This window comes from Coenobita brevimanus, chromosome 47 (assembly GCF_032717465.1).
Source record: "Coenobita brevimanus isolate Jiangsu-jjx chromosome 47, ASM3271746v2, whole genome shotgun sequence".
In the NCBI taxonomy this organism is placed as follows: Eukaryota; Metazoa; Arthropoda; class Malacostraca; order Decapoda; family Coenobitidae; genus Coenobita; species Coenobita brevimanus.
In genome coordinates this window covers 1,719,085-1,744,914 of record NC_137000.1, presented here as the reverse complement: position 1 = coordinate 1,744,914, position 25,830 = coordinate 1,719,085, and the positions used below count along the sequence as shown (strand labels likewise).

General features: G+C 39.2%; 1 protein-coding gene across 1 annotated transcript in view; it reads left to right on the top strand.

Moving 5' to 3' along the window:
• The window catches only part of LPCAT (lysophosphatidylcholine acyltransferase), a 109,072-nt gene extending 83,672 nt beyond the window's left edge, over positions 1–25,400 (top strand). The window contains exons 4-10 of the mRNA XM_080271641.1: positions 10,491–10,603; positions 12,785–12,939; positions 15,095–15,232; positions 15,928–16,053; positions 18,148–18,301; positions 21,089–21,329; positions 23,977–25,400. Of these exons, the coding sequence (XP_080127767.1) occupies positions 10,491–10,603; positions 12,785–12,939; positions 15,095–15,232; positions 15,928–16,053; positions 18,148–18,301; positions 21,089–21,329; positions 23,977–24,110 (1,061 nt within the window). The 3' untranslated portion in view covers positions 24,111–25,400. The remainder of the gene's footprint in view (positions 1–10,490; positions 10,604–12,784; positions 12,940–15,094; positions 15,233–15,927; positions 16,054–18,147; positions 18,302–21,088; positions 21,330–23,976) is intronic.
• The last annotated feature ends 430 nt before the right edge of the window (positions 25,401–25,830 follow it).

The window sequence follows — 25,830 nt, the reverse complement described above, 5'->3', positions numbered from 1 at the left end:
CATTCTTCCTACAGACATCCCCTTACCCATTAATGTTTTGCTTGCATAGGAAAAGTTTCATTGTGGCTATTACTCTTCCTCTGCAGAGAAGGTATGGCATTGCGATGAACCTAATCTGGACTGATACAGCTACAGGTACAGTTACAGGGCTGTGAAGAAGTCAGTGCTTACTTGGTTAAGTATCTATGTCATCTTAATGAAGATTTGTATACAATTACTGGATGGTGAAAATTATGATAGTAACAATCAGTTTTATATTATCCCCCATGGAGATATAGGTTCTGAAGCAAGGCTGCTGTAGTACAAAACATTAAAGGTTATGAGACAAAGCTGATGCTAATACAGTACAGGGCATTACGTTCACACAGTATACTTACCTTGTACTGTGCAGTTGTCATGTAGGTAATGATACACACAAAGTTGTCTACTTTTTAATTTAGATTGGGTCAAGAGTTGTCTTACGCTGTATATACCTGTAATTGTCCTGTGACAGAGAAGGGTGTGAAAATTGGTTTTCTGTAATTTTTACAATATTTTTAATCTTTTGGTCAACCAGACCACCACTTATGAAGCACTGTACATGAAGGCTAGTTAACAGCCTACCAAACTCAGCAGTTCACTAAATACTTTATATAATAATTTGCTATCCATATTATCTCAGACAAATATATTGAGAAATTACTGTTTACCAGTAATAATAATGTTTCAGATGTCAGTGGGAAAGTCAGTGACAATTTTAGCACTTTTGGAAACAGAGGAATGTGACTTTGATTCCTGGGCCAGTCACACCATCAGACAAAGTTTGTTCTCCACATATCCCTACTCACACAGCACAACCATTGTCTGTCTCTCTGTCTGTCTATCTATCTATCTATTGCCAGACACCTTAATCCCTTAAGAGGTGACCACAAACAAATTGCCTCCACATCACCCTGTCCCCTGCCATTTCACTGCCCTGCCCCCAGCTCACACCCCACTCTCTCATATACCTCTCCATTCCATCCCTGCATCTCATCCTTGTCTTCCCCTTCCCTCCGCCCCCCTCCAGCTCACTCACATACACTCTCCTCGCCAGTCTCTCACTTTCCATCCTCTCCACATGGCCAAACCATCTCAATGTGTTTCTACCATTGTGGACCTGGAAATAAGTTGGTTGTTGTGGGTCGTTGTTTTGGGGAAGGTTGAGACTTAGCAAATATTGGTGTTTACATTAATGACCTCTGTGCATCAGTATTCCCATAATCTGACTTCTTTTACATTTTTTTACGAGCCAAGTTACTCATACAAGCTTCAAGAAATAATAAGAAGTTTTTCAGTGCAGTAAAAGTTATTTTTCTTGCAGTTTACTGTTTCACATCCATAGCATATTTTCTTTTTAAGTTATTATTACAGTTGTCAAGAAACCTCATGATAGGAAATAAAACTGTAAATACTGAACTAATAATAACTTGCCGTGCAGTGAAGTACAGTAAATTCTTTGTATATTTGGAAGACAGAACTTAACCAAGATGCATGAACATTTGTAAAGGATTTTTTTTTTTATAATGAGTTATGCAGTGCATGAAAAGGTTTCAAAGAGTAATGCTTGCACTATATTTGACCTTTCTTTCTTTTCCGTAAAATTACCCATGCTAAGAGACAGTCAGCAGATGAAGATATTTCATGCATCCTGGCATATCTAAGGAAGGTTAATTGCCCGCTGATAATGCATACCAAAGGAAACTGTGACTGCAGTACTCATCATAGGTAAATTAAATACCTGTATATACCTGTAGTTTGAATTTGCAGTTCAAAAACAGAATTTTTGTCCTAAATCTCTCTCAGCAGGGCTTGGTAATCTCAGAGGTGGTACCACACAATTAGCAACAGGTCCTCTTCCTTCCCCTAATTCTCTCCCCTTGAAATTTGGAAACCTGTCTGGTGAATCTGCAGTAATGATCTGTTGCCATATAAAGTCATCAGTGTCAGTAGCTACAGATTCACCAATTTGATTTTCAGATTCTGTGAAGAGAAACAGGAGAGGCAGCAGAATTTTTGTTGTTGATAGCACATATAGGCTGCAAGTAGTTGGGTGTGAAACCTTACCCCTCTCCCTCCTCCACCTCAGCTGCTGCTTGTTATGGGTCACCCTTGACCTCCCTCTTGTGGCGAAGCTGGGCACCGCCCACTCATGTGTTGGCTGATGCTTGCACTCCACCATAGTCATTCTTCTTACAGGAGTAGAAAAAAACAGTCTTTTCTGCAGTTGTTTTCGGTGTTTTGTCACATTTTGGCACTGTATTTAGATCTGGTAGTTGAGTATTAAAACTATATTTTGGAATATAATAATTTATTCCTTTCCTCCTTTGAAGATACAGATTTATCTTATATTTCTCTTTCAGAAATCCTGTAATGCTATGAAAATTCAGCCCGCTTGCATGTATTGTAACGTTTTTTGTTTTATTTAATCACTCCCTGTTGGATGATTCTGTGTGGTGTGTTGAATGAGCAGTTTACCTTCTAGCCTACTTGAAGCTAACAGTGATTTGATTCAGCTGTTGACCAAGCTTGTAAAGTAAGAAATAACATTGTGTGCCCAGTTTTAATCTTTTGTGGTATTGTTTGTTGCCGGAAAGTCAAGATTTTGTTTGGACAGAGAATGTTCAGTAGTACTGATGGGCTCACTTGGTACAAGTTTGCATGTCCAGTACTTGTCCTGTACCTGTAGGTTCCTTAGTGACATAATGAAGTTGTGGTAAATTTAAATAAAAATGAATATGATATCCCTTGCTGTATACTGTTAATTTATATATTGATTGTATTTAAGCTTAATTCAATAACAAACTGAAAATTGGTTCATTATCCAACAACTTTGTTGAGCTTTGCTTATTCCCATACAGTTAATTAAGAAATGGTTCATTATCCTTCATTTGTGATGAGTTTTCATTACTGAAGAATTAATATTATCTTGTTTAATTAGTGAATATCACCATTCTTCAAAGAACGACCAAAGTCAGTATAGTAGGCACAGTGCATTTACAAGTTTACAGTATTTTGCATAGTGTTGCAAAGTAAATACTACAGTATATCAGTCTTGCCCTTTCCACTTCATGCTACCCTGTCCTACTCTAAGCAGCATTCCAGTCTTTTGTGTTTTTTCATTATGCTATGTACAGAGGTTTGACTGTATTTTTTGAAAGAATATTTTGAAGAACTGTGCTGAACTGTTTTACAGCTGCTTGCTGTGTCATGCTATTACACCTTATTAACACTGAAGGGAATGGTAAATCTATTTCACTGATCTGTATAATGAGGTATTGGAGGGGGAGGGGGGGGGTTTATGTACCATACCACCAGATGCCAGTGTCTGTCCTGTCCTTTAGATTCATCAGTTCAGGGCATCAGCACTCTGTTCAGCTGTCAGTACCAGTACTCAGTTGGACATTAGTAATGAAAAAATTTTCTTGGAAAGTGAATGAAAAACAGTGACAGTGAGTGCACTATTGAACAATACTTCATGTGAAATCATTTGGTGTAATGTATCAGATGCTACTTGAAATCCACTATCAGTAACTGTTTATGGCAGTGACTTCAGCTCTTCAGTTCAATTACTTTTATGTCAGTTTTATTGTTGCTATTTACACACAGTTATATTCAGCTCAGGAGAACCCCACGGGACTGAAGTGATCACTGAAGGGTATATCTAATCCCTCTAGTTCAAAAGGTCTCCCTGAGCTGAATAAAACTGTGTAAATAGCAGGAATAAAACTGAAAAGTATATCATTGTACTGAAGGTGTTAAACTTGAACCTAAAGTACAGCCTCTCATACGGTGTTTTAACTGTCTTTAGTCTGATGTGCTTTTTATTTTACTTGTTACCTCTAGATGATTTTATAAAAATTAGGAAATGCCTCATACTGAAGGAATTTAATACAGGCTTTAGCCAGTCCTTCTATTTAAAAAGGTCCCAGTTTGTATACTTATCTGGGAATGGCATTAATAAATGAAAAAAGTACATGATCACAGTAATGAGGTTAACCTCATAACTATGATGAATTTTCTTTTGTATTGTACAGTAGTTTATTTTTGCAATCTTGAGATGATTTTTGGGGGGTTAGGAATCTTTTCAAACTGGAGGGGTTGGATATTGTCTTCATTCAGGGCTTTCATTGCCGGATATCATTCTTACAGTGAATGCAACTCGCTTCAAGTAAGATAACAAGAATACCCTACAAAGGACATCTGGAGTTACGTTTAGTATTATGAAAAATACTTCACACAAGGCAGCAGTTTGGTATCCAGTCTTTTCAGAGTGAAAGTGTGGTAGCCTGATTACAGTACAATCTTTTTTTTGCGATTTTTTCTTTTTTTATTATTATTATTTTTTTATGCGAGGAAGAAGGAACCAAAGGCCAGGAGCTCACAATTTTTGTTCCATCCAAGAGAAAAACAAAATACAAGCGAGAGCCAAATTCAAGATCCCATCATTTCGAGATGCCTGGACACACTGCGTTTGAAAGACTGGAGATCACAGGAAGCGGGGAATACAGACAGAGGGAGACAGTTCCAGTGTTGACCCGTTGCATAAATGAAGGACTGGGAGTAATGGTCAACTCTTGCATTAGAGAGTTGGACAGAAAAGGGATGAGAGTTTGCTGCTAGATGGGTGCTATGCACCCATCGTAGAGGTGAAGGAATGCATGCAAACAGTTCAGAGGAGCAGTGACTATTGAAGTAGCAATAAAAAAGAGATATGGATGCAACAGTGCGATGAAGAGACAGAGGCTTAAGAACGTCAGTAAGAGACGAAAAGTCTTTGACTCCACCCTATTGAGAAGAGCTGTATGTGGGGAGCCTCCCCACACATGATAGTTGTACTCCAAACAGGGGCGGATAAAACCCCTGTATAGAGTCAACAATTGTGCAGGGGTAAAGAACGGAGTCGGCTTAGCACACCCACTCTGTTGGAAGCAGATTTTACAAGAGATGTAAATGAAACCCCAAGCATGTTCAAGGATGATGCAAGATTAAGCTGAGTATTATTAAATATTAGTGGGTATACCTGTGGAAGATTTTGTCGGGTTGATAGGTGTAAAAACTGAGTCTTTGATGCATTAAAAACAACCAGATTATTTTTACCCTAGTCAGAGATACGAGCCAAGTCAGACATTAGGTGTGCCATAGCCTCATCCCTTGTTTGCTGAAGTAGCTGCTGAGATGGAGGTTGCTTGTGTGGTTACTAACCTTCACTGGCAGTTCATACAGAATTTTTTAACATGCAGTGCTGTAGGCTCTCACAATGCAGTTTCCCACTCCCTGTACTTCTGGGATGGAACTCCAAAACATGTTTTCAAGGGACAATGAAAGTAGAATCTTTCCCATTTTTTGTTTTTTTGTTCTTTCATCAAAAAGCAATTCCTGGTTATGAGAGGAAAACAGTCATGTCTGTTATTTGTTATGGCTGGAAGGACAAAAAATAAACTTTCAATATCTCCTAGTTCTTCATGCAAAAGTAAATCATAGTTATGACAAAGCATCAGTCATAAATATGTGTTAAAATCCAACCACTAATCCCCTCTTAGCCCTGCTTCTCAGTCATATATACTGGTACAGTGTAGTTCATATTACATTTGTCAATAACATAATTTACTGAGTACTGTACATTGAACTCAGTATTGATGAGTTATTTAAGATCATTCACAGCTGTGCAAGCAATCAACTCCCATAGTTATTGAGAACATTCACTTCTGTGCCACAGTACAGTATTTAACTCTCATACTGTCACCTTTGAGTACATGTATTATAAAACCACACACCTATGGATAGACCATACAGGTTAAAGAGTATGAGCAGTCACATTCAGTAGGGAACCTGCCTTTCACTGGTATGGAGTATCATGTATTGTGGTCAACACTTGATACCAGCTCTATTCTGTCATCTGACTACAGTGCTTACACCCATACAAAAATCTGTGGGATAGTAGTATCCCTATCTCCACCTTCAACTTCTCCCACTTAACTCATACTCAGCAGTGGTATTATATAGAGTGTCTCAGGAGGAAAGGGCATAGCTTTGGGAAATGCTAAATGAGGGATTTCTGAGCAAAGAATGTTATATGATGTTCTGTCCAAATCTCAGTTGTTACGGAGCTCCAGTTACTGATAACTGTGTGGGTGAAAATAGTCTCCTTTATAATTTGCCCATAAGGCCATCAGTAACTGTACCTCTGTAACAGTTGAGATTTGGACATATAGAGTTTTTTTCCTTAGAATTCCCTCATCTATCATTTTCTGAAGTTTTGTGCTTTCCTCTTGGGACACCCTGTATTTGTAATCCATGTAGAAAATGTTACATTGTTAGTGCTTTGATCTTTGATATGTACCTGTAAATTTGTGTGTGATACATGATTAGGCAAAGCAGATAATTTCATTGATAGTTTACATAATACTCCTTCCCAGATTAGCTACAGGAGTCTGTTGCAGTATAGGTCTTAACACATTGCCTCACTTATGTGAATACAGATACACTAGTTGCAGTGGAGTTGTCATATACTGTACCTCCCTGTTGGTATCTGGCTACTAATATATTGTATTGTCATTTCTTAAAGTTGTCAAACTTTGATTGGACAGTGATAGATTAAAATTCAAGTGAGAGTTGTTATTTTTAATGTACCAGGTAATAATTAAATGAAAAATTAGTTTTTGTAAAGCAACTTGATAGAGATTTCTGTATTTCTTTTTTGTTAAATCAAGTACACAAATTAACTTTGTCACTATCATACTTGTAAAAATTAGTCTGGAATTAGTAATAACAGTATCTGGTTCGGAGCACACAGATCAACCCTTGGTGAAAGTTACAAGTGAAACATGAGAGGCACTGTTGGTGTACATTCATTAAAATATTTCACAAATTTCCTTTACTTTATTTCATTCTGATGTTGCTAAGTATGGATTACTGGTACTGTCAGTTGTTCTGTTGTGTTTGTATATAGGCTTACTTTTGTTGAACATGACATCCCCTGTGTACTGTAGTTGCCTAATTTTTTAATGGTAGGAATCAGTAGTTGTTGCAGGTCTAAGTTTTCTTTGTGGCGGTACAGTTATTGCATTGCGTCTTGTGACCTAGTGTGTAGCCTTACGATGCATCACTGAAAATCGATAAATATCACCTTGGTGAGCCTGATGTGGGTTATATTTTGTAACTTCCACAGGAAGATTCGATGGTATATGGGCTTTATGGGTCGCATGATGATGAGATGCTATGGATGCCAGTGGATCAAAATCAAAGGGCGCATGGCAACCAGAGCAGAGGCTCCCATCCTTGTTGTTGGGCCTCATAGCAGTTTCTTTGATGCCCTCGCAGTTTACTGGTCCGAAGTGCCATGTCTGGTCAACCGCATAGAGAACCTCCAACTTCCTCTCTTTGGCAGTAGGTGTTTGAAATGCTCCCTTCTCACTGTAGGGCTACCAGTAGTCCTGTGGGGTGAAGCTAGATTCCAGCTAAGGCTTGGTAGTAGTATTGTAATGACTGAATGCAGAACCCATTATTAAGTTGTTCATCATGCATGACTTCTATAAGGATACTTCTGTGAGATTTGAATAGTGTTTGGAGTTAGAAATTAGAATCCTTGCATCACTGTCCTTAGCCATGTCAGAATGCTGATTTATAGGCACTCCATGATGGGGTTCTGGGGCCATTCAAAATCATGAGATGCCATGACATCATTATTATCCTTTGAAGTGCTGCACTTTATGGAAGCATCATGGATTAGATTCCTTACATCAGTGTCCTTAGTCATGTCTGAATGCTGATTTATAGGCACTCCATGATGGGGTTCTGGGGTCATTCAGAATCATAAGATGCAACAACATCAGTATTATCTTTTGAAGTGCTGCACTTAACAGAAACATAATGGAAACAATTTGCAGCTGATTAACAGTATGAAAATATCCTGAAGATGCATAGTTTGTGTGATGCACATCATTATGTATATGGTATACATATACTGTACACTACTGCATTACTCAGGAAAAATGATATATAATACCAGAACTGTTATGCCTGTTTTTTAATGAAAAAAGTCATGATTAAAGCCAGTGTTAGAGCAATCTTGTTTCTTTGGAGAGAAAAAAAAATCTTTTAGTTAATATTACAGCAGTCAGCATACAGGCTTCAAGGTGTCGAATTTTATATTTTTTGCTGCTGAAATTTAATAAAGTGTATTAGTGTCATACTATGTACAGTACCAAAATCACATGCTAAGGTAGCATCTGACAATTTTCTATATGTGTGGTGGATGACACTCAAAAATAATCACTGGTAATTAAATAAAGTTGTGGAGACTATGATTAGCTTGTTGAGTGAAATGGGCCATCCATCCATCTGTAGTTTATAATTTTGGTATACACCATATCTACACTTTACAACCATTCCATTATTCAGCATTTCATGGCCTTCTTCACATCCATCATTGATATAATCCTTATTTCTGACACCATATGAAAACATGTTAACCTTTGATCATCCATAACAGTTGCCATTCATCATTTTTTTTTCCAAAATTGTTTTTCCATTCCTCTTTCATTTTGAGACACATAGGTTGTTGATGTAATTATAGCACAGGAAGTATATATGGAAACAAAAAATATTATGGTCATAAGGAAAGGTAAGTTATTTTGTTTGTTTTTTTACTTGGCTAACTATAAAACAGTTGCTACAATGACTATTAAAATATGAAAGTGAATATTTGCAGCAGAAACAAAATGGTGTATACTTGGAAAATTGCAGCATACTGTATTAAAAAAACTATACACATATCATATGTATGTCTTTACATAGCTACCAGAAAGGTAATTTTTTATTTACATGTAATACATCTATTTATCTGTCTATCTATCTATCTATTACCAGATACGTTAATCCCGTAAGGGGTATCCACAAACAAATCGCCTCCGTGTTGCCCTGTCCCCCTCCATTTCACTGCCTTGCTCCCACTTCACACACGCCTTTCTCATATACCTCTCCATTCCACCCCTCCACCTCATCCTTGGCCTCCCCCTCCCTCTCCCCCCCTCTACATCACTTATGTACACTCTCCTTGTCAGTCTCTCGCTCTCCATTCTCTCCACATTGCCAAACCACCTCAGTGTGTTTCTCCCAATGCTTCTTATCACATCCACATCCACTTCTCTCCACACTGCCAAACCACCTCACTGTGTTTCTCCCAATGCTGCTTATCACATCCACATCCACACCACAACTCTCCTTCAGTTCTTCATTTGTCAGTCTGTCTCTCCATGTGACTCCACATCCTCCTCTCAGGTAACTCATTTCCACTGCCCTCACTCTTGACTTGTGTCCCACCAACAAGGTCCAAGCTTCACTTCCATACATTACAGTTGGTATCACAATTCTGTCATGCAGTAGCTTTTTCACTTCCATGCTTACTTCCCTGTTTCTTATCACTGCTTTCAAAGAACCAGCAACCTTTCTTCCTTGCTGTACCATTTCAAGTACTTCACGCTCTAAACTTCCATCCTTACTCATCACTCACTACATGTGCAGAGGCAATACAGAAATTTGTCATCATTATATTAGGAAAGAAGTTCAAACTCTACCTGGTCTAACTTGCCTTTACAGAACTGTACAATTTGGCTCTTAGTTTGGGTGTTCAGGATTGATGAATTGGTTTAATATTGTGATTGGTGCCATTTATATCACATAACTTTTAGCTAAGTAGGGAAGTATGAAAATGTATTTTGCTGTATGTCATCTGTCAACCCATGTTCATTAGTTCATCAAGATCCTGCTTTACTGACACATTCTGTTTTATTAGATGATTGATGCAGGTTATTAACCCATTGAACCCTGGGATATCTCTCATTTTATTCTTACCATCTCCTGATAACTTTATTTCAACTTAGGGTTGACTTCTTATGTGAAGGGGTTAGATACAGCCTTGATAAGCCCTTTTAGTAAGAGAGGCCTTTCCCAAGTTAAATGTCACTTGGTAGCAGCAATAATGAACAAAAAAGGACATCACTCAGTCTCAAGATGTTACAGGACAGTAGTATGGCTGAATCTGACACAGCCATAGGAAGTGCAGTAGAAGTTGTAATGGAAGACTGATTTACGACATTGATAAATGAGCTTCCTTTGATAGGGGGGCAAGAAATAATTTGTACTGTACTGTATGTGTATATTGTTCTGTGTACTTTGTGTCAAAGTCACTTGCATAATGATGATGATGATATTGCGAGTTATAGTAATAGTAGAGAATTATTATGGCAGTTGTAACACTGAACTACAGCTTACAGAATATTTTATAGAAGTAAAACTTTGAGGCATATATCCTTTCTTTCAGGGAAATTTCTACTTTGTTTATAAGCTGGTTACATGTTAGTTCAGTGATTCCCAATGTACTGAATAAGTAAAGTGTGTGTGCATCAATGAGTATTCATTTCAATGTAAGTGATATGACATAAGGTTATATGTCAGTGTATCCGTGACAGAGTATATAGACTACACCCAACCAGTGTATGTGTGGCGGGAAGATCCAAACTCCCGCCAGAACACCATACAAGAAATCAAGAACCGTGCCACCAGCAAGGAAGATTGGCCACAGGTAGGAGTTTTATACTCTGTATATATGTATTTAGATAGATTGACTAATGGATATTTTAAGAGAGGAAAAAGAGCAAAGCAAACAGCACTGTAATTGTTCAGTGTGATTATAATTCGTTTACTCACATAATAATTGTTCAGTACAGTCTCCCTCATTTTTAGTGGATGTTAGGGAATTGACACACCCACAAATAATGACAACCTATTGCAAAGGAACCCCGCAGCCATAATTTGACTATGATTGCCTAAGAATCCTTTTTGTAGTGCTCCAAAGCTTCAATAGACATTATAATATATTAAAGCATCATTTCAGATTATTTAACAAATTTCTAGGGGGTAAACCATCCCATAGTGCAGCATAAATGATTGTATTCTGTGAGATGACTGTTTTGTAAATGTTGATGCAAAATCGTCAGTAGACCACCAGGTGATACTGAGGTGAGAAATCTTCTGTAGCTTGGTTACTGTAAAGGGAATGCATCTGTTTTTTGCTCTAGTTGATCACAAATAGTGACAGGGCCCTGTCACAGAATACAAGTGCCGTAAGAATAAGAGTAACTTAGTGTGAGTGTGCCCCCCAGTTTAGAAGTACTGTACTGTATAGTGGCAAATCTTGTATGGTGACAGGAATAGGGTGACATTTGTCTTAAGTTTATTCTATCTATATGTCTATTGCCAGATGCCACAATCCCATAAGGGGTGGCCATTTGACTTTGAGTTATTTGTTTTACAGGGAGGGGCACTAACCCTCCACCAACCCACGTGTTGACACATAGGGAGCTCGTATGGTTTGGTTATATGGTTACCACCCAGCGTTGTAAATGGTTTCCTGGCTTACAGGAGACCATTTGGCTTGTCACTCAATAGAAAGCCACCTGCAAGGAAAGAAAAGCAATAAGAAGTGACAGGAAAGATGGGAGAAATAGGAAGAGAGAAGGGCAGACACAGAAAAAGAATGATAAAGGCTAAGGAAGAAGTAGGCAGCCCTACATCAAGTGAGTGGATGATGGTTTATTTTGTTGATCAAATGCTAAATTCACAAACATTGCCGCAGATGTTTGCCGATGCATAAAACTGTAAGTAGGTTCTGTCAGACTACAGAATTTGCCTGTATAATAAGTCTCACAATGCAGCTTTTTTTAATACATCAATTCTGTTTAAAAACAGCAGTTGCAAACAGTTCATTTTATCAACTCCATATCATTTTTTTTTTATTTTGCTTTTCAGTTCAGATTTATTTCATTCACTTTCCCAGTCAGTTTCAGTTTAGTAGTTTACCCAAAGTTTATTAGCCATGTAGACATCGCTCCTTGTCAAAGAATTCAGCTACAAGAATATAAGTAATAGCTTAGACGTCAGCAGATTAGTAAGTTGTATTACACATCCTTAAATCTGGTTTTCCCAACAGTTTCCAGCAACTATTGGATAGTAAATACTGTAATTGGTTTTGGCACTTGATTAAACTCCTGACTCATAGAAGACTGTTAGCTGTATATGGTCAGCCTCAGTACATACATACATACATCATCTAATCCTGTGTTGCCCCATGAGGAGCGTAGGAGCCGGGGGCTAGGCAAATTGGTCCTGACATTCAAGATAAGAGTGACCAGCCTCATGCATCCCTGAATGGCATTACGCGAGCAGTAAACCCCAACCACCCCATAGATATAAACCTGCACAGGCTCAATCCATAATTACCCACTAAACCACCAGGCACCATAGACTGGTTATATTGTTACCACCCAGCGTAGTAAATGGTTTCCTGGAGTACAGGGAACCATTTGGCTTGTCAGTTACTGTAGAGTTGCCTGTAGTCAGAAGGAAGAGGAAAGAATGAAAGAAAGAAGAGGAAGGAAGGAAAGAAGGAAGAGAGGAAAGGGCAGTCACCTGAGAGCAGCACTACATCAAGTGAGTGGATGGTGAGTGCCCCCACCTACCACTACCACCTCAGTACAGGGGCTCCTAAAGAGAAAGTATGGCATCAGTTCAATGGAGAAATTCTGTTAGTGAGGGTATATTGTGAGATTTAAAAATATTGATGATCAAGGGGCCCCATCTGCCTGTGTCTAATAGTATCCCTAATCTGTACCAGTTTTGTACATGCTTACCTACGGAATGTTTTTGTCATGGAAAGATTTTCCAGGGAAGATTAATAAAGTTATAAGAACTGGTTTTGTTGCAGATAATGATCTTCCCAGAGGGAACCTGCACCAACCGGTCATGTCTCATCACCTTCAAGCCAGGAGCTTTCTATCCAGGAGTGCCAGTTCAGCCAGTAATCATCCGATATAACAACCGTACTGACTCTTTCACCTGGACTTGGGATGGACCTGGCGCGTGAGTCACCCCCACACTTTTATTTTGGTTTTAGAATTCTTATTGTATCTTTCAATTTCTTTCAGTATGTGCTGTTAGAATGAAAGAATCTTTAGTGTGCTTAGGATAAAATAATCAAGATCTGCTGTATCTATATGGATTTGTACCTCATTCTCTTTGATGAAAACAGAATATCATACATTTAGTCCTGGAACTGGCATTCTGCATTCATTCTGTAAGCACTTTATCTTCTTAAGGTTTATAGTGTATCATATTTTTACATGCTGTTGGTTAGTGTGAAAATTTTTGGTAAAGGTAACAGTAGGGCAGGGCGGTGATGGTTCAGACCGTGGGATGGTTTGGACAGTGCATTCCCTGAGAAACATATGGGACCTAGGGCCGTGTGATCTTGTGTGAAAGTGGGAGAGTTTGTTTACATCGACCACATGGAACCTCCGAGCTAGAAATGCCTTACTTTTTTTTGCACATGCTATGTAATAATTTGAGTGTATATCATAAGCTCTACCTTTATGAATATGCCAAGCATCGAACTGTGCATTATCAGGGTGAATCTGTGTTGCATGTAGAACATATTGCTGTGAAAAACGAATGTTAAGCTCTTGTGTGAAACTTGAGAGTACCCATCAATTAATTACATAGATTCGGGATGATTCGGACAGTTGAGGAGGGGGATGGGCCGAACTATCCCTCCACTACTACCAAGTCATGACCTTATCAAATGATAATGCTACTTTTGATCATTTATATTTGAACACATAGTGAAACACCATTCTCAACAGTTATTGAGGAATATATATTAACAGTTTTGTTTATTTAACCTATTCCTCAAAGTGTTAGAAGAAGGAAAGGGTACTACAACTTCTATTTCAGTTTTGCAGGCTACAATGTGCATTAAAGGTCTTAAGTTAGTCCGTCTGAAATATAGCCTAGAAAGTTAAAAGTGAAGTCAGTATTCCAGAGAGGGAGAGAGAGAGTGAGAGTGAGAAAGGGGGAGAGAGAGAGAGTGTGAGAGTGAGAGAGAACATGAGAGTGAGACAGTGAGAGAGAGTGAGAGACTGAGAATGAGAGTGAGAGTGATAGGGAGAGAGAGAGAGAGAGAGAGAGAGAGAGAGAGAGAGAGAGAAATGGAGAAATGAATTCCTCGAGCTAGGCAACTAAGGCCATATAGCCCCGCTGGGGTTACAGGAGGGAGCTACCCCGCCCGGCAATGGTAAAGAGAGAGAGAAGGCTAATTATGCATAATTTTGTAGCGGAAAGTAAGAGGTTAAGTCATTTATTAATACATCTGGTGAAGGTTATTTCAGTTATAAAATATATATATATATATATATATATATATCTAGGCTGCTTCCCCCAAGGAAAGGGAGGTAACCGAGACAGGACGACACACTCCCCATTTACTCATCCATTCAAACACATTCATTCGCATCTTAGCCCCAAAGGGGAGAACGGACAGATCCTTACCGCACCAGACCGCACAAGGGTCAACTGCGCAATGCAATCAGTGACATTCGCAGCAGGGCCCGACAGCAGAGCTGGTTTACCCTTGCCACATTATAACAGACTCATCCCCTTACCCGCACCTGACCTGAAATTTTATATGTATATATATATATTTTATAACAGATATCAAGTAGTTCATTTGGATTCTGAAGTTTAATATTGTACTTTAGGAAAATTAAATACAGGTATCTTTGAATTACTTAATGTTTGTTTTTATCCAATATAACTCACATATTTTTAAGAATATGCTGATTAACATACGGCCAAACAATCCCACCCTACTGTTCAAACCATCATTACTGGTAGGGATGGTTCAGACGATTTAGTCATTTGTGTTTCGTTAACTATAGCTTAAAGCTGAAAAGAGCTAAGAATTTCATATTATCAACCTAAAGACCCAAATGATGTGGCAACATTTTAACATAAACCAGATTACATTCCTGCTTAAACCTGGTTTTTTATAAATATATATTTTTTTAAATATCCAAACCATCTCCACCCTCCCCTACTGTATTAATCCAAGTACTCAGTGAAAGATACCTGTACTATTTTGTAGTCATATAGTAATCAGATGCTGTAGTTTGCAAAAGGCTGTACAGTAAACTTACAGTTCTTTCACAGTGGTAGTATTTTGTCTCATGACTCTTTTCAGTTTGAAGATGTTATGGGTGACTCTTTGTCAGTTTCATAACTTTTGTGAGCTTGAATATCTACCAGTCTACACACCAAGCGAAGAAGAAAAACAAGATGCCAAGTTGTTTGCCAACAATGTTCGGCAAGTTATGGCGGAGTGAGTGTACGGTATTACAGTTTTTGCCCTGCAATTTTGTATTGCATTAAATGCAGTGTTGTATAATTTATTTGTAACTTCCACCAGCAGTATTTGTAAATCATTGTTCTTACACCAGTGTGTATTACAGGTTTTTAGTACAGTATTTACATGTATTTTTGCAACTGGTAAGGGATAAGCATTAACTAATATTGAACAGATCAGATTTCTGTCATAAATGTGTATCTGTCTCATTAGGGAAAACATTTATTTAGCACTGTTAGGATCAGACATCATGACTGGAGTTTTAAGTAAAGTGTTGCCTCAGTTGGGAAGTTACCTTTTTTCTTTTTTTTTCTTCCCCTCCAAAAGTTTCTGGTCACTACTTTGTATTTTGTTGCCACTCTAGTTCCACATTGTATGATCTCATATGTTGATCATTTTATTAGTGGAAAGTAAGATGTTATGTCTCTCTCTCTCTCTCTCTCTCTCTCAACCATACTACTGTACTCGATCTATCCATCTGTCCACCATTCTATAGTCTGATGCCTTAATCCCAGAATGGGTGGCTACAAATAAATTGCCACCGTATCATCCTGTTTTCTGCCATTAGGCAACCTTCACTCAAACTTGCACCACCCTGAATCATATACCTCTCCACCCCATCCCTGTATCACAACCTCATAATCCCCTTCTCATCCACTTTTCACTGCCAGTGCACTGGGAGTACCAGTGGCAGACTACACCTATGATGATTGTCGATTGATGCATAAGGCCAAACTCAAGAACCTTCCCTACCAAACTGGGCTTATAGAGTTCCAAAAGCTGCGTCATCGCCTTGGGTAAGTTATTGATATAAAAACCTTATTTTCACTGGTTTTAAAGACTTGGCAAAACTAGTTATTTTCTTTGCATATTGCTTCTTACATTCTCTTCTATGTTATTTGTGTTATTGTAATTTGCTATTGATGTGGTTTGCATCATTAACCCTTAAGATGATACAGAGGTGTACTGTGGAGAATAAATCACTAAGGAAGAGGTGCATTGAAGCCTTCTGTGCCACTTGGAATACAGCACAGAATTATGTATTTTTCGTTTCATTCTTTCTCCCTTCAGATACAGTAATTTTATTTAGCTTCAAAAGAGACCTTTTGCACTGGACAGGTTAAATACAACCTAACCCTTTTTACTACCAGTGGGTTCTCCTGAGCTTAATGAGATCTGAATGTAACAAGAAGATAATTAATGGTATGTTATTATACTGCAGGGATTAAGTATAATGTTATTCATAATGCTATTTTTGCAGATATAAGTTAGATTGCATATACGTTACTATATTTAGGTAGTTATTTAGAGGATGAATTACCATTGAATTCCTAAATATAATAACATGCTAACAAGACAATATATCCCCAACAGCTTAATAAAATTCATTTGGTAGAAAATGGAGAAAGAGCATCTAGCATCCAGAAGCACTTAGGAGACAAATATGAGCTCATGGAACATACCATATAATAGTATGTGGAGTACAGAGAGTGGATAGGATATGAAATACAGTAAGACCTCACTATAATGGACTAATTGGGGCCCAAACCATTCTGAAAAGTGCGAAATTCCGATTAAGTGACATCTGGACTTCCCCCTGCTAACCCGGACTTTTTCCGATATATCAGACATTAGTCCCGATTGCATGAACGGTTTTTAAACTGTTTTGACTACCACTACGGTACTGTACTGTGTTATAACTTCACTACATTAATCAATTGGTATAATATATATAATAATACTGTACTGTACACTGATAAACATGTCTTTTATTTATCTTATTGTGGCAGACATAGCTGAAGTGGTCAGGCAGTCCGGACTGCTTCTGGCTTTAGTGGACTTTTTCTGATATATAGGAATTTAGTCTGGTAGCTCCTTGAGTCCGATAAAGGCGAATTCTGGTCAATTGAAGTCCGTTATATTGAGGTTTTACTGTAATGATATTCGTGAAAGATGAGGCGTGAGGAAGTCTGTGGACACCAGAATCAGAGAGAGTGTACTGAGATACTGTAGTATGGTCATTTGGAGAGAGTGGATAACAATAGTATGGTGAAAAAGGTATATCTGAGCGAATTTGAAGGAGGGAGAAGGCGAGGTAGGCCAAGGAGAAAGTGGAGGGATATGGTGGATGAGTGTGTGAGGAGGAGAAGTTTGGAAATCAGTGAGGCTAGGGGACTGACAAGAGATCGAGCTGGCTGGATGAATATTGTGAGGATAAGCGCATGATCAGGAATTTGGCACCCCTTTTTAACGTGACGGCGTCCGGATTGACTCTGTCGGATACATTTATGTGAAGCTACATTACGTGGTGAATGTTTTTGGCGTATCAGATAGAGCCAAGATACCGGGGGCTGGAATGTTGAGTGAATGGAAACGTGGCCCATTGGATTGGGCAGTTTTGGACTGTCTGGACATCGCTACTCCTCACCCTGCCCTAGGATGGGAAAGGAGGTCCGGATGATGATGATGATAATGGAACATACCAGTATGTATCTACAGTTGGTTATGAAAAAATCTCAATAATACTGAACTCATTCATTACATTAGCTGCAGGAATTATCACAAGAGAGCATCAACCCACTGAGCCTGGGATTATCATTTTGATTTTATCCTTGCTATCTCCTTATAATTTAATTAGCTGAGGATACACTTTTCTAACTGGCAGAGTCAAACAGAGCCTCAACAGACCCCTTCAGCACAAGAGACCTTTCCTAAATTGAATAAAATAATTTGGTAACAGCAAGAATAATCTAAAGAGTTGTCACCTGGATTGAAGGGGTTAAAATGACCTACAAAAGGATTTGTCATAGTTGTTCATAGCCATTTATTATGCACCCACAGAGAGAGTGTGTCTTAAACTCTAGATCACCTCCCACCAACTTTTGCCACAGGCTAAACTTGAAGAATGTAGAGGAGGAACTTCTGAGCCGTTATGCTGACATTGCCACCAGTGATGGTCAGATCACACTTTCCGACTTTGCTACACATCTTGGGATACCTGAGTCTGAACCAGCACTAGTTGACCTCTTCAAGCTTTATGACAAGGTGAGTCAGTGTTGTGGTGGTCTTTGATGCTTGGTGCTTTAATGTTTAGAACTCCCCAGTCAGAGTGATGACCTTGCATAGGTTCCATCCCCACAGATGACTGTGGGGATGCTTCAGTCATGAGTGGGGATAGGCAGTACCTTCAAGGATAGTAGGTAGATCATTTATTCTTAAATGTATTGGACTTGGTAACCTAGTCTTACGTCCCTGCAGTCAGTTGAGGGTAAAATGGAACTGGTTATTACCATGTTGGTTAGTTAACTCTATAGTTTTCGTTTTTAAAGGCTCCAACATGCTTGCATGTGTCGGCCTTGGTCACCTAATGGCGGCTCTCCATGCTGCATGATCCATTGCAGCCTCCCTGTTCAGTCCCTTAACCCTAAGGTCACACTTAATGACCTCGTCCCATGTCTTTCTCGGTCTACCCCTCATAACCCCACCCCCAATATTAACACTTCTCACCTTCCTCACCCAACTATCATCCCCCATCCTCTCCACATGTCCAAACCACCTCAATCTACCTCTCCTCATCACAACACCAATACACTCCAGTCCCATCCTACCTCTCAACTCTTCCATTGTAAACCCAGCCCCTCCAGGCCTTGGACGCAGGGACGCACTGCACATCCACCTAATCATTGTCATGTCTGTACGTCTGAGCCGGCGAATGTCTTCCTCCTTCACTGCCCAGGTCTCACTGCCATACAGCATTACACTCCTAACACACGCTGCATACAAAGACCCCTTAGCACGTAGGGAGAGCCCCCTCAATGTCAGGAGAGGCAAGAGCTCCCTGAACTTCTTCCAACCACTTCTCACCCTAGCCACAGAGCTAGCTCCAGCCCCACCTCCAGCACACAACATGTCTCCTAAATAACAAAACTCTTCTACACACTCAAGAGATTCACCAGCAAGTTCAATTCTTTCACGTCTGACGATCTCCACCTGCTCACCCCGGCACGCCGTACACATAAAATCAGCATTATCTCGCAGTCTACCTCTGATACCACTACATCTCTTATGCACCCATTTATCACACACACCGCACAAGATGGAATTACTTCCCACGCCCTTGTGGCAAACTGCACATGGCCACTCTCCCTCGTCTTTGACAGTACCGCCACCAACCCTAGATATCATCACTTTTGTTTTATCTGCATTTACCCTTAAACCCTTTTGCCCCATACCATCTCTCCACTTCCTAAACCTTTCCTCCGCCTCCCTTTCACTCTCTGCAATCAACACCAAATCATCAGCATACAACAACTCCCACGGGAGTCCGTTTCTAAAGTCACGTGAAAGGGCTTCAAGTACCATGATAAACAACATGGGACTCAAGACTGACCCCTGATGCACACCAACATTCACGGAAAACTCATCACTCAAATCTCCATTCACTCTCACCTGGGTGTGAGCACCCACATACATGGCCATAACCACCCTAACCAGGGTGTTAAAAAAAAAAAAAAAAGAATCTGCCATATCACATCACTCATTATTGTCCTTTTTTTTTTTTCTGTTATCACAATATGACTAGGATTTACAGAATTTTCATGCAGGTAAGCTGCAACTGATTTTGAATACTGTACTTTGAAATACAAAAATAAGTAAAAGATGAAAATAGCCACTGTTACTTTGAGGTTCATTCCTTCCTTATGATGTGGTGTCAGTATTGTTGTGAATCAGATGTTAAAATGAACCAGACACCCTATCACTCATACTTTTTTTTAATTTATTTATTTGTAAAGAAGTGCACAGAGAAGGGTTCAGTCCTTGATCCAAACAATAAGTATTCTGGTCAACCATCAGATTCATGAAATACTGGAAACAAAGCCCAATTCTACAACTTGGCAGTGAAGTCTTAAGGAAATCATTATGCAGGTGATCCCAGAAATTGAACCTGAGCCACAGTGGTAGCCACTGAAGTAACTGAAAAGATCTCAAATTATTTCCTTACAGAATTGCTGTTCATCATAGACTTCCTGGTGATGACAAGCAGAAGCGCCTATGTTCCTGTGGTTTCATGATTGCATGAAAATTGTTCCAGTACTACGTAGATAGTATCTGGTTTGACATCAAGGCACATTTCCACATCGCTGGGGCTGTTAGCATATGTATCAACTGGAAAAATGAACATCTGGAAATAGTTGTAGGAAAGTCTCTAAAAGGTCCAAAAGTAACATCTTCCTATGATTTAATAGAAAAAAAAATGTTGGGACCCAGTTGATTTGAGAATGAATATAGTCAAACAGTAACTATTGACAGGGAAAGGTACAGGAATGTTCTGCTGTACTGTAGTTTTATGATAGTTTTGGTGCTGTTCTTTCTGCTATCAAAATTAGATATGTTTGGTTGATGCATTTATAAAAATAGTAACAACTTTTTTTTTTTTTTAAATAACAGAACAGAGGAAGGAAAAACAAATGATTAAAAAGGTAATTCATACACCGGATTACTGGCACCTTCCATTCAAAAAAATCTGTAATAGTTGGACTTGAACAGCTGTAGGTTGAAGTTTGGGGGAAAGCAATCTATCCATTATTACGTCCTTTTAAGAGCAGATGGCTATTCTCTATTCCTGATGGCATTACAAGAAAGAAACTTATAGTTTTACAATTCTGTAAAAAAATTAATGATCTTTCATATTCATTTGTACCTTCTCGTATCCTCCTTGAATTATTTTCTTGCGTTTCCCCCTTCACATAATCTTTGATTGATACTTGAACCATTAGCAAACTGTGTGTTTTTGTATACAGTAGTCTCATGATGTCCTGTTCTTCCACCAAGGACCACTCGGGGACCATTGACTTCCGTGAGTATCTGGTAGGGTACTGTCAGTACTCACAGCCAGCCAATACAGAGGACACTCTGCGTTGGGCTTTCAAGCTCTTTGATCGAGGGGGTAAGGGATGCATCCTTTTGGAGGATCTAATCAAAGCCCTTCGAGCATCCCTTGACATGACAGAAGAAGAGACACAACGTATCTTCAAACAAGCTGACCAGAACAACAAGGGCTACATCACATATGGTGAGAAGTATTATAGATTTCAAGAAAAAGGATCAAAGAGAAATTAGGTTGACATAGGAAGGATGTGTTTCATATAAAGATACTTAATGTTAAGGAAGTGGATGTGAAGTAGTCCTCACTTGTAATTAAGATGTGTACAAATCTCCCAGGGGGATGAGGGTGGGTTCATGGAATGTGCTTGTGAGAAAGATTGTAAGGTGTTTGTGGGATTTATGGGTCTGGAAAATGCATATGACAAAGTAAACAGAAAAGGACTGTGGAAGGCTTTGCTCATGTAAGGTGTAGATGGTAAGCTGCTTGGTACCGTTAAGAGTTTGTATGATGGTAGTGACATGTTGAAGGGTAAATGGGCATCTAAGTGAATGGTTCACGATCGGTGAGGGTGTGCGACAAGGTTGTGTGATGTCCCCATGGTTGTTCAATATAATTAATATATATATATATATGGATGGGGTGATGAGAGAAGAAAAAACATGAGTAATGGAGAGAGGGATGGCATTGGTAATGAATGGTGATGGATGAAATATCTCAAATTTGATTTATGCTGATGATGCAGTGCTTGCAAATACCAGACAAGAACTTGGCAAACTAGTGTAGAGTTTTGCTGATGTCTGGATGCCTTGAGAGTAAATGTAAAAAAGATTAAAGTGATAGTAATCGAGAGAGAAGGTGACTCCCAGAGTGATGTTACAGTGAATGGAGAGAGACTGGAATTGGTGAGAGAGTTCAGATTCCTGGGTACAGTGATAGAAAAGAGAGGAAAATGTGCAAAAGAAGTGGAATGTAGCTGGTGCTATGAAGGCCTTGATAAGAAACAGAGGCTTGAGTGTTGTAGTTGCACGAGGCTTATAAGAAGGAGTGTTTGTGCCAACTTTAACATATGGATGTGAGACTATGGTATGGCATGAAAATGAAAAGTCAAGAGTAAGAGTAGTGGAGATGAGACTGCTGAGGAATGTATGTGGAGTACAGAGAGTGGATAGGATACGGAATAAAGTGATTCGTGAAAGATGCGAGGAGAGGAAGTCTGTGGATACCAGAATCGAAGAGAGTGTACTGAGATGGTATGGTCATGTGGAGAGAATTGATGACAATAGCATGGTGAAAAGGGTATATCTGAGCAAATTTGAAGGAGGAAGGTGAAGCAGACCAAGAAGGTGGAAGGATATGGTGGATGAGTGTGTGAGGAAGAAAGGTGTGGAAGTTGGCAAGGCTGAGGGACTGACGAGATCGTGCTGGCTGGATGAATTTTGTGCGAAGAAGTGCATGACCAGGGATTTGGCACCCTTTTTTTTTAACATGACAGTGTTCAGATTGGCTCTGTTGGATAAGTACAGTCAGACCCTTACGCATGAAGGATCGACTTACGAAAAATCCGCAGATACAAAAAAAAGTGTGTGTGTGTGTATATGTGTCAGGTCAGTCATAGCAAGGAAGGATGGCATCAGGTGAAGACACTGTCAAGGTGGTGAGATGATAATTGCAGTTCAGGGAAGGGTAGGAGATTAGTGGAGGAGAAGAGACAATAATGGGCTTTAATCTGGATGAGGGGAGAGAGAGAGAGAGGATAGCTCAGAAGTAGGTATGAAGTGAGAGAGAGAGAGAGAAAGAGAGAGAGGATAGCACAGAAGTAGGTATGGAGTGAGAGAGAGAGAGAGAGAGAGAGAGAGAGGATAGCACAGAAGTAGGTATGGAGAGAGAGAGAGGATAGCACAGAAGTAGGTATGGAGAGAGAGAGAGGATAGCACAGAAGTAGGTATGGAGAGAGAGAGAGGATAGCACAGAAGTAGGTATGGAGAGAGAGAGGATAGCACAGAAGTAGGTATGGAGAGAGAGAGAGGATAGCACAGAAGTAGGTATGGAGAGAGAGAGAGGATAGCACAGAAGTAGGTATGGAGAGAGAGAAAGAGAGGGAGAATAGCACAGAAGTAGGTATGGAGTAGAAGGCAATGGGGTAAAGAACTTCGTGGCCTCAGTAATTATGGGATTAGCGTTGGGTTGGAAAGAGAGAGAGAGAGAGAGGATAGCACAGAAGTAGATATGGTATAGAAAAGGGATACGGTAGAGGGAAAGAACTTTGTGACCTCAGTAATTATGGGATTATGGTTGGTTTGGAGAGAGAGAGAGAGAAAGAGAGAGAGATAGGACAGAAGTAGATATGGAGTATAAAGGAGATAGGGTAGAGGGAAAGAACTTTGTGTCATTAGTAATTATGGGATTAGGGTTGGGTTGTAGAGAGAGAGAGAGTATAAGACTTAGAGATGGACTTACGAAAAAAGATGACTTACAAAAGACCTTTAAGAACCAATTATTTTTGTAAGTTGGGGACACCCTGTATATGTGCAGCTACAGAAGGTGGTGAAATTTTTTTGGCATATCAGATAGAGCCAGGAATTTGTGGGCTTGACTGATGAGTAAATGGATGTGTGGCCCATTGAATTGGGGCAGACTTTAGCTGTCTGGATGCTGCTACTCCTCACCCCACCGTAGAGTGGGAAAAGGGGTCCAGATGATGATGATGGTGGTGGTGATGTAATTATATATGCTCAGAACCATGCAGAATTCCCTACAGTGCAGTGCACTCTGACCTTCTATTGTACATGCAGTCGTGACAATTCTAACAAAACCATGTTTGATCTCCCAACAGAGGACTTTGAGGCTCATGCAAAAAGAAAACCTGAGTATGCCAAGATTTTCCTAACTTACCAAGAGAGTGTCAAGAATGGTACCCGGCCTCGCTTAGCTCACCTTCCTCCTCCTGGCAAAAAGAAGGCTGATTAAGTAGGAGCAAATAATTAGATGGCAAAGGGAGCAAAAGTAAGGTTATTAGAGCAGAAGAAGAGGGCCACAGAAACCAGAGGATGATCAAACAAAAAGAAGTACGTTCCACTGAAGTATTTTCCTTGGCACTTTATAGTAATTTTTTAATACTGAAGCAGCTGAACTCTGTCAAAAAATGAGATGCTGGAGGTGTGCTAATGGTGCTATAAAGCTCTCAGTAAGAGTGCTTTGAAATCTTTGTCAGTATTTGCTAATCCTAAATTGAGTAAGCACTGCAGAGTTTGATTTTGTTTTTTTTTGTTTTTTCAGTGTTTATTTGAATGAGGAATAGTGAATTATTAATACAGTATATACATAATAATCTCATTATAAAACAGTTTCTAGTTCTGTGTACAGCCAAATTAAATGATACCAAGGTATATGTGCTGCCTTTAGCTGTTGAAGGAAATTTGAGTATTTTGCCTGTTACCAATACAGTATATGCAAACCTGCATAATATTTAAATGAGATATAAATTTTTTTGAAAGATCCAGTTAGGACTTTTTTTTCTTTACCAGTAGATCAGTTTCCCTTTTGTTTCTTATACTGGTGTTCCAAGGACTTTGTGATTTATTACTTATTCTGATTCTAAACCACTTATGAAATGGGGTGATCAGTTTATATGAAGTTGGAAAAGTTTTTAATGCATAAGGTGTGTGCTTAATATTATCCATTATTTATTTAGTTGTGCAATTTGTTTCTTAACCTACAGCATGTTAAATATATTACCTGACATAAACAGCCATTGTAAATTCTATGAATGGTATTTCTTGTGAAGAATAAAGACAACTGAATAGAACCAAGTTGGTAATGATACAGACAGGAATGGTGGAGGTTGGTGCAGCTCCACCCTTGTCTCTCCTTGCACTCCTAATGTTGGTCATGAATTTTTAAGCCCTTCAGTCTGATGATGTATATTTGATTATACTTTACCCTCAAAGGTATGTACTCAGATTTGAGGGAGAAGTCAGGTGTTGAAGGGGCTAAAGGTGCCTAATTCAAATTCCATCATTCTAGGTGATTTCTTCAAAGTAAACAAAGTCATCTGGAGGTAGCAAGAATAAAATTGAAAATGATATCATCAGAGTGAAGGGTCAGCCATGGTTTGTTTTCACTTGACATAAATCCCCAACCCCTTCTTAGCTCATTTGGTGGCCAGGATGTGTCAGATCAAAGGTTAAATATGATTAGTAACCAAGGAGGCTCATTCTGTATCTGATTAGTAACCAAGGAAACTAATTTCTACCTCATAACCACTGCTTATCAAATGTCATGCAACCACACCTTAGTATTAAAGTTGTGTGAGTGGCTCAGTTCTGTCAGATGAAAATAAACCAGCTATTCTGGTGGAAGTCTTAGTTAAGAGAAAGCCACACACTGGTACTTGCATAGTATGACTCAAATTCAAGAGGTTCCCATAGGTTTTCGAGCCTTGTAAATTCTGCTAGAGATGTAGGATTGTCTCCTATAGTTAATCTGGGCATTGGTAGCATAGTCTCTGGCTTTCCTGGATTCAAGAACGATAACATGGGATTTGTTTCTAAGTTAAACTGTTGTATCTGAATAGCCCAGTGAAGATTCCAGATTGTTATTTTGGATATTTGTCTGCAGGAATGTTTAACAGTAAAGGAATTTGCAGTAGTGATACTACCCAGTATAATTTTTTCATTCATTCATCCAG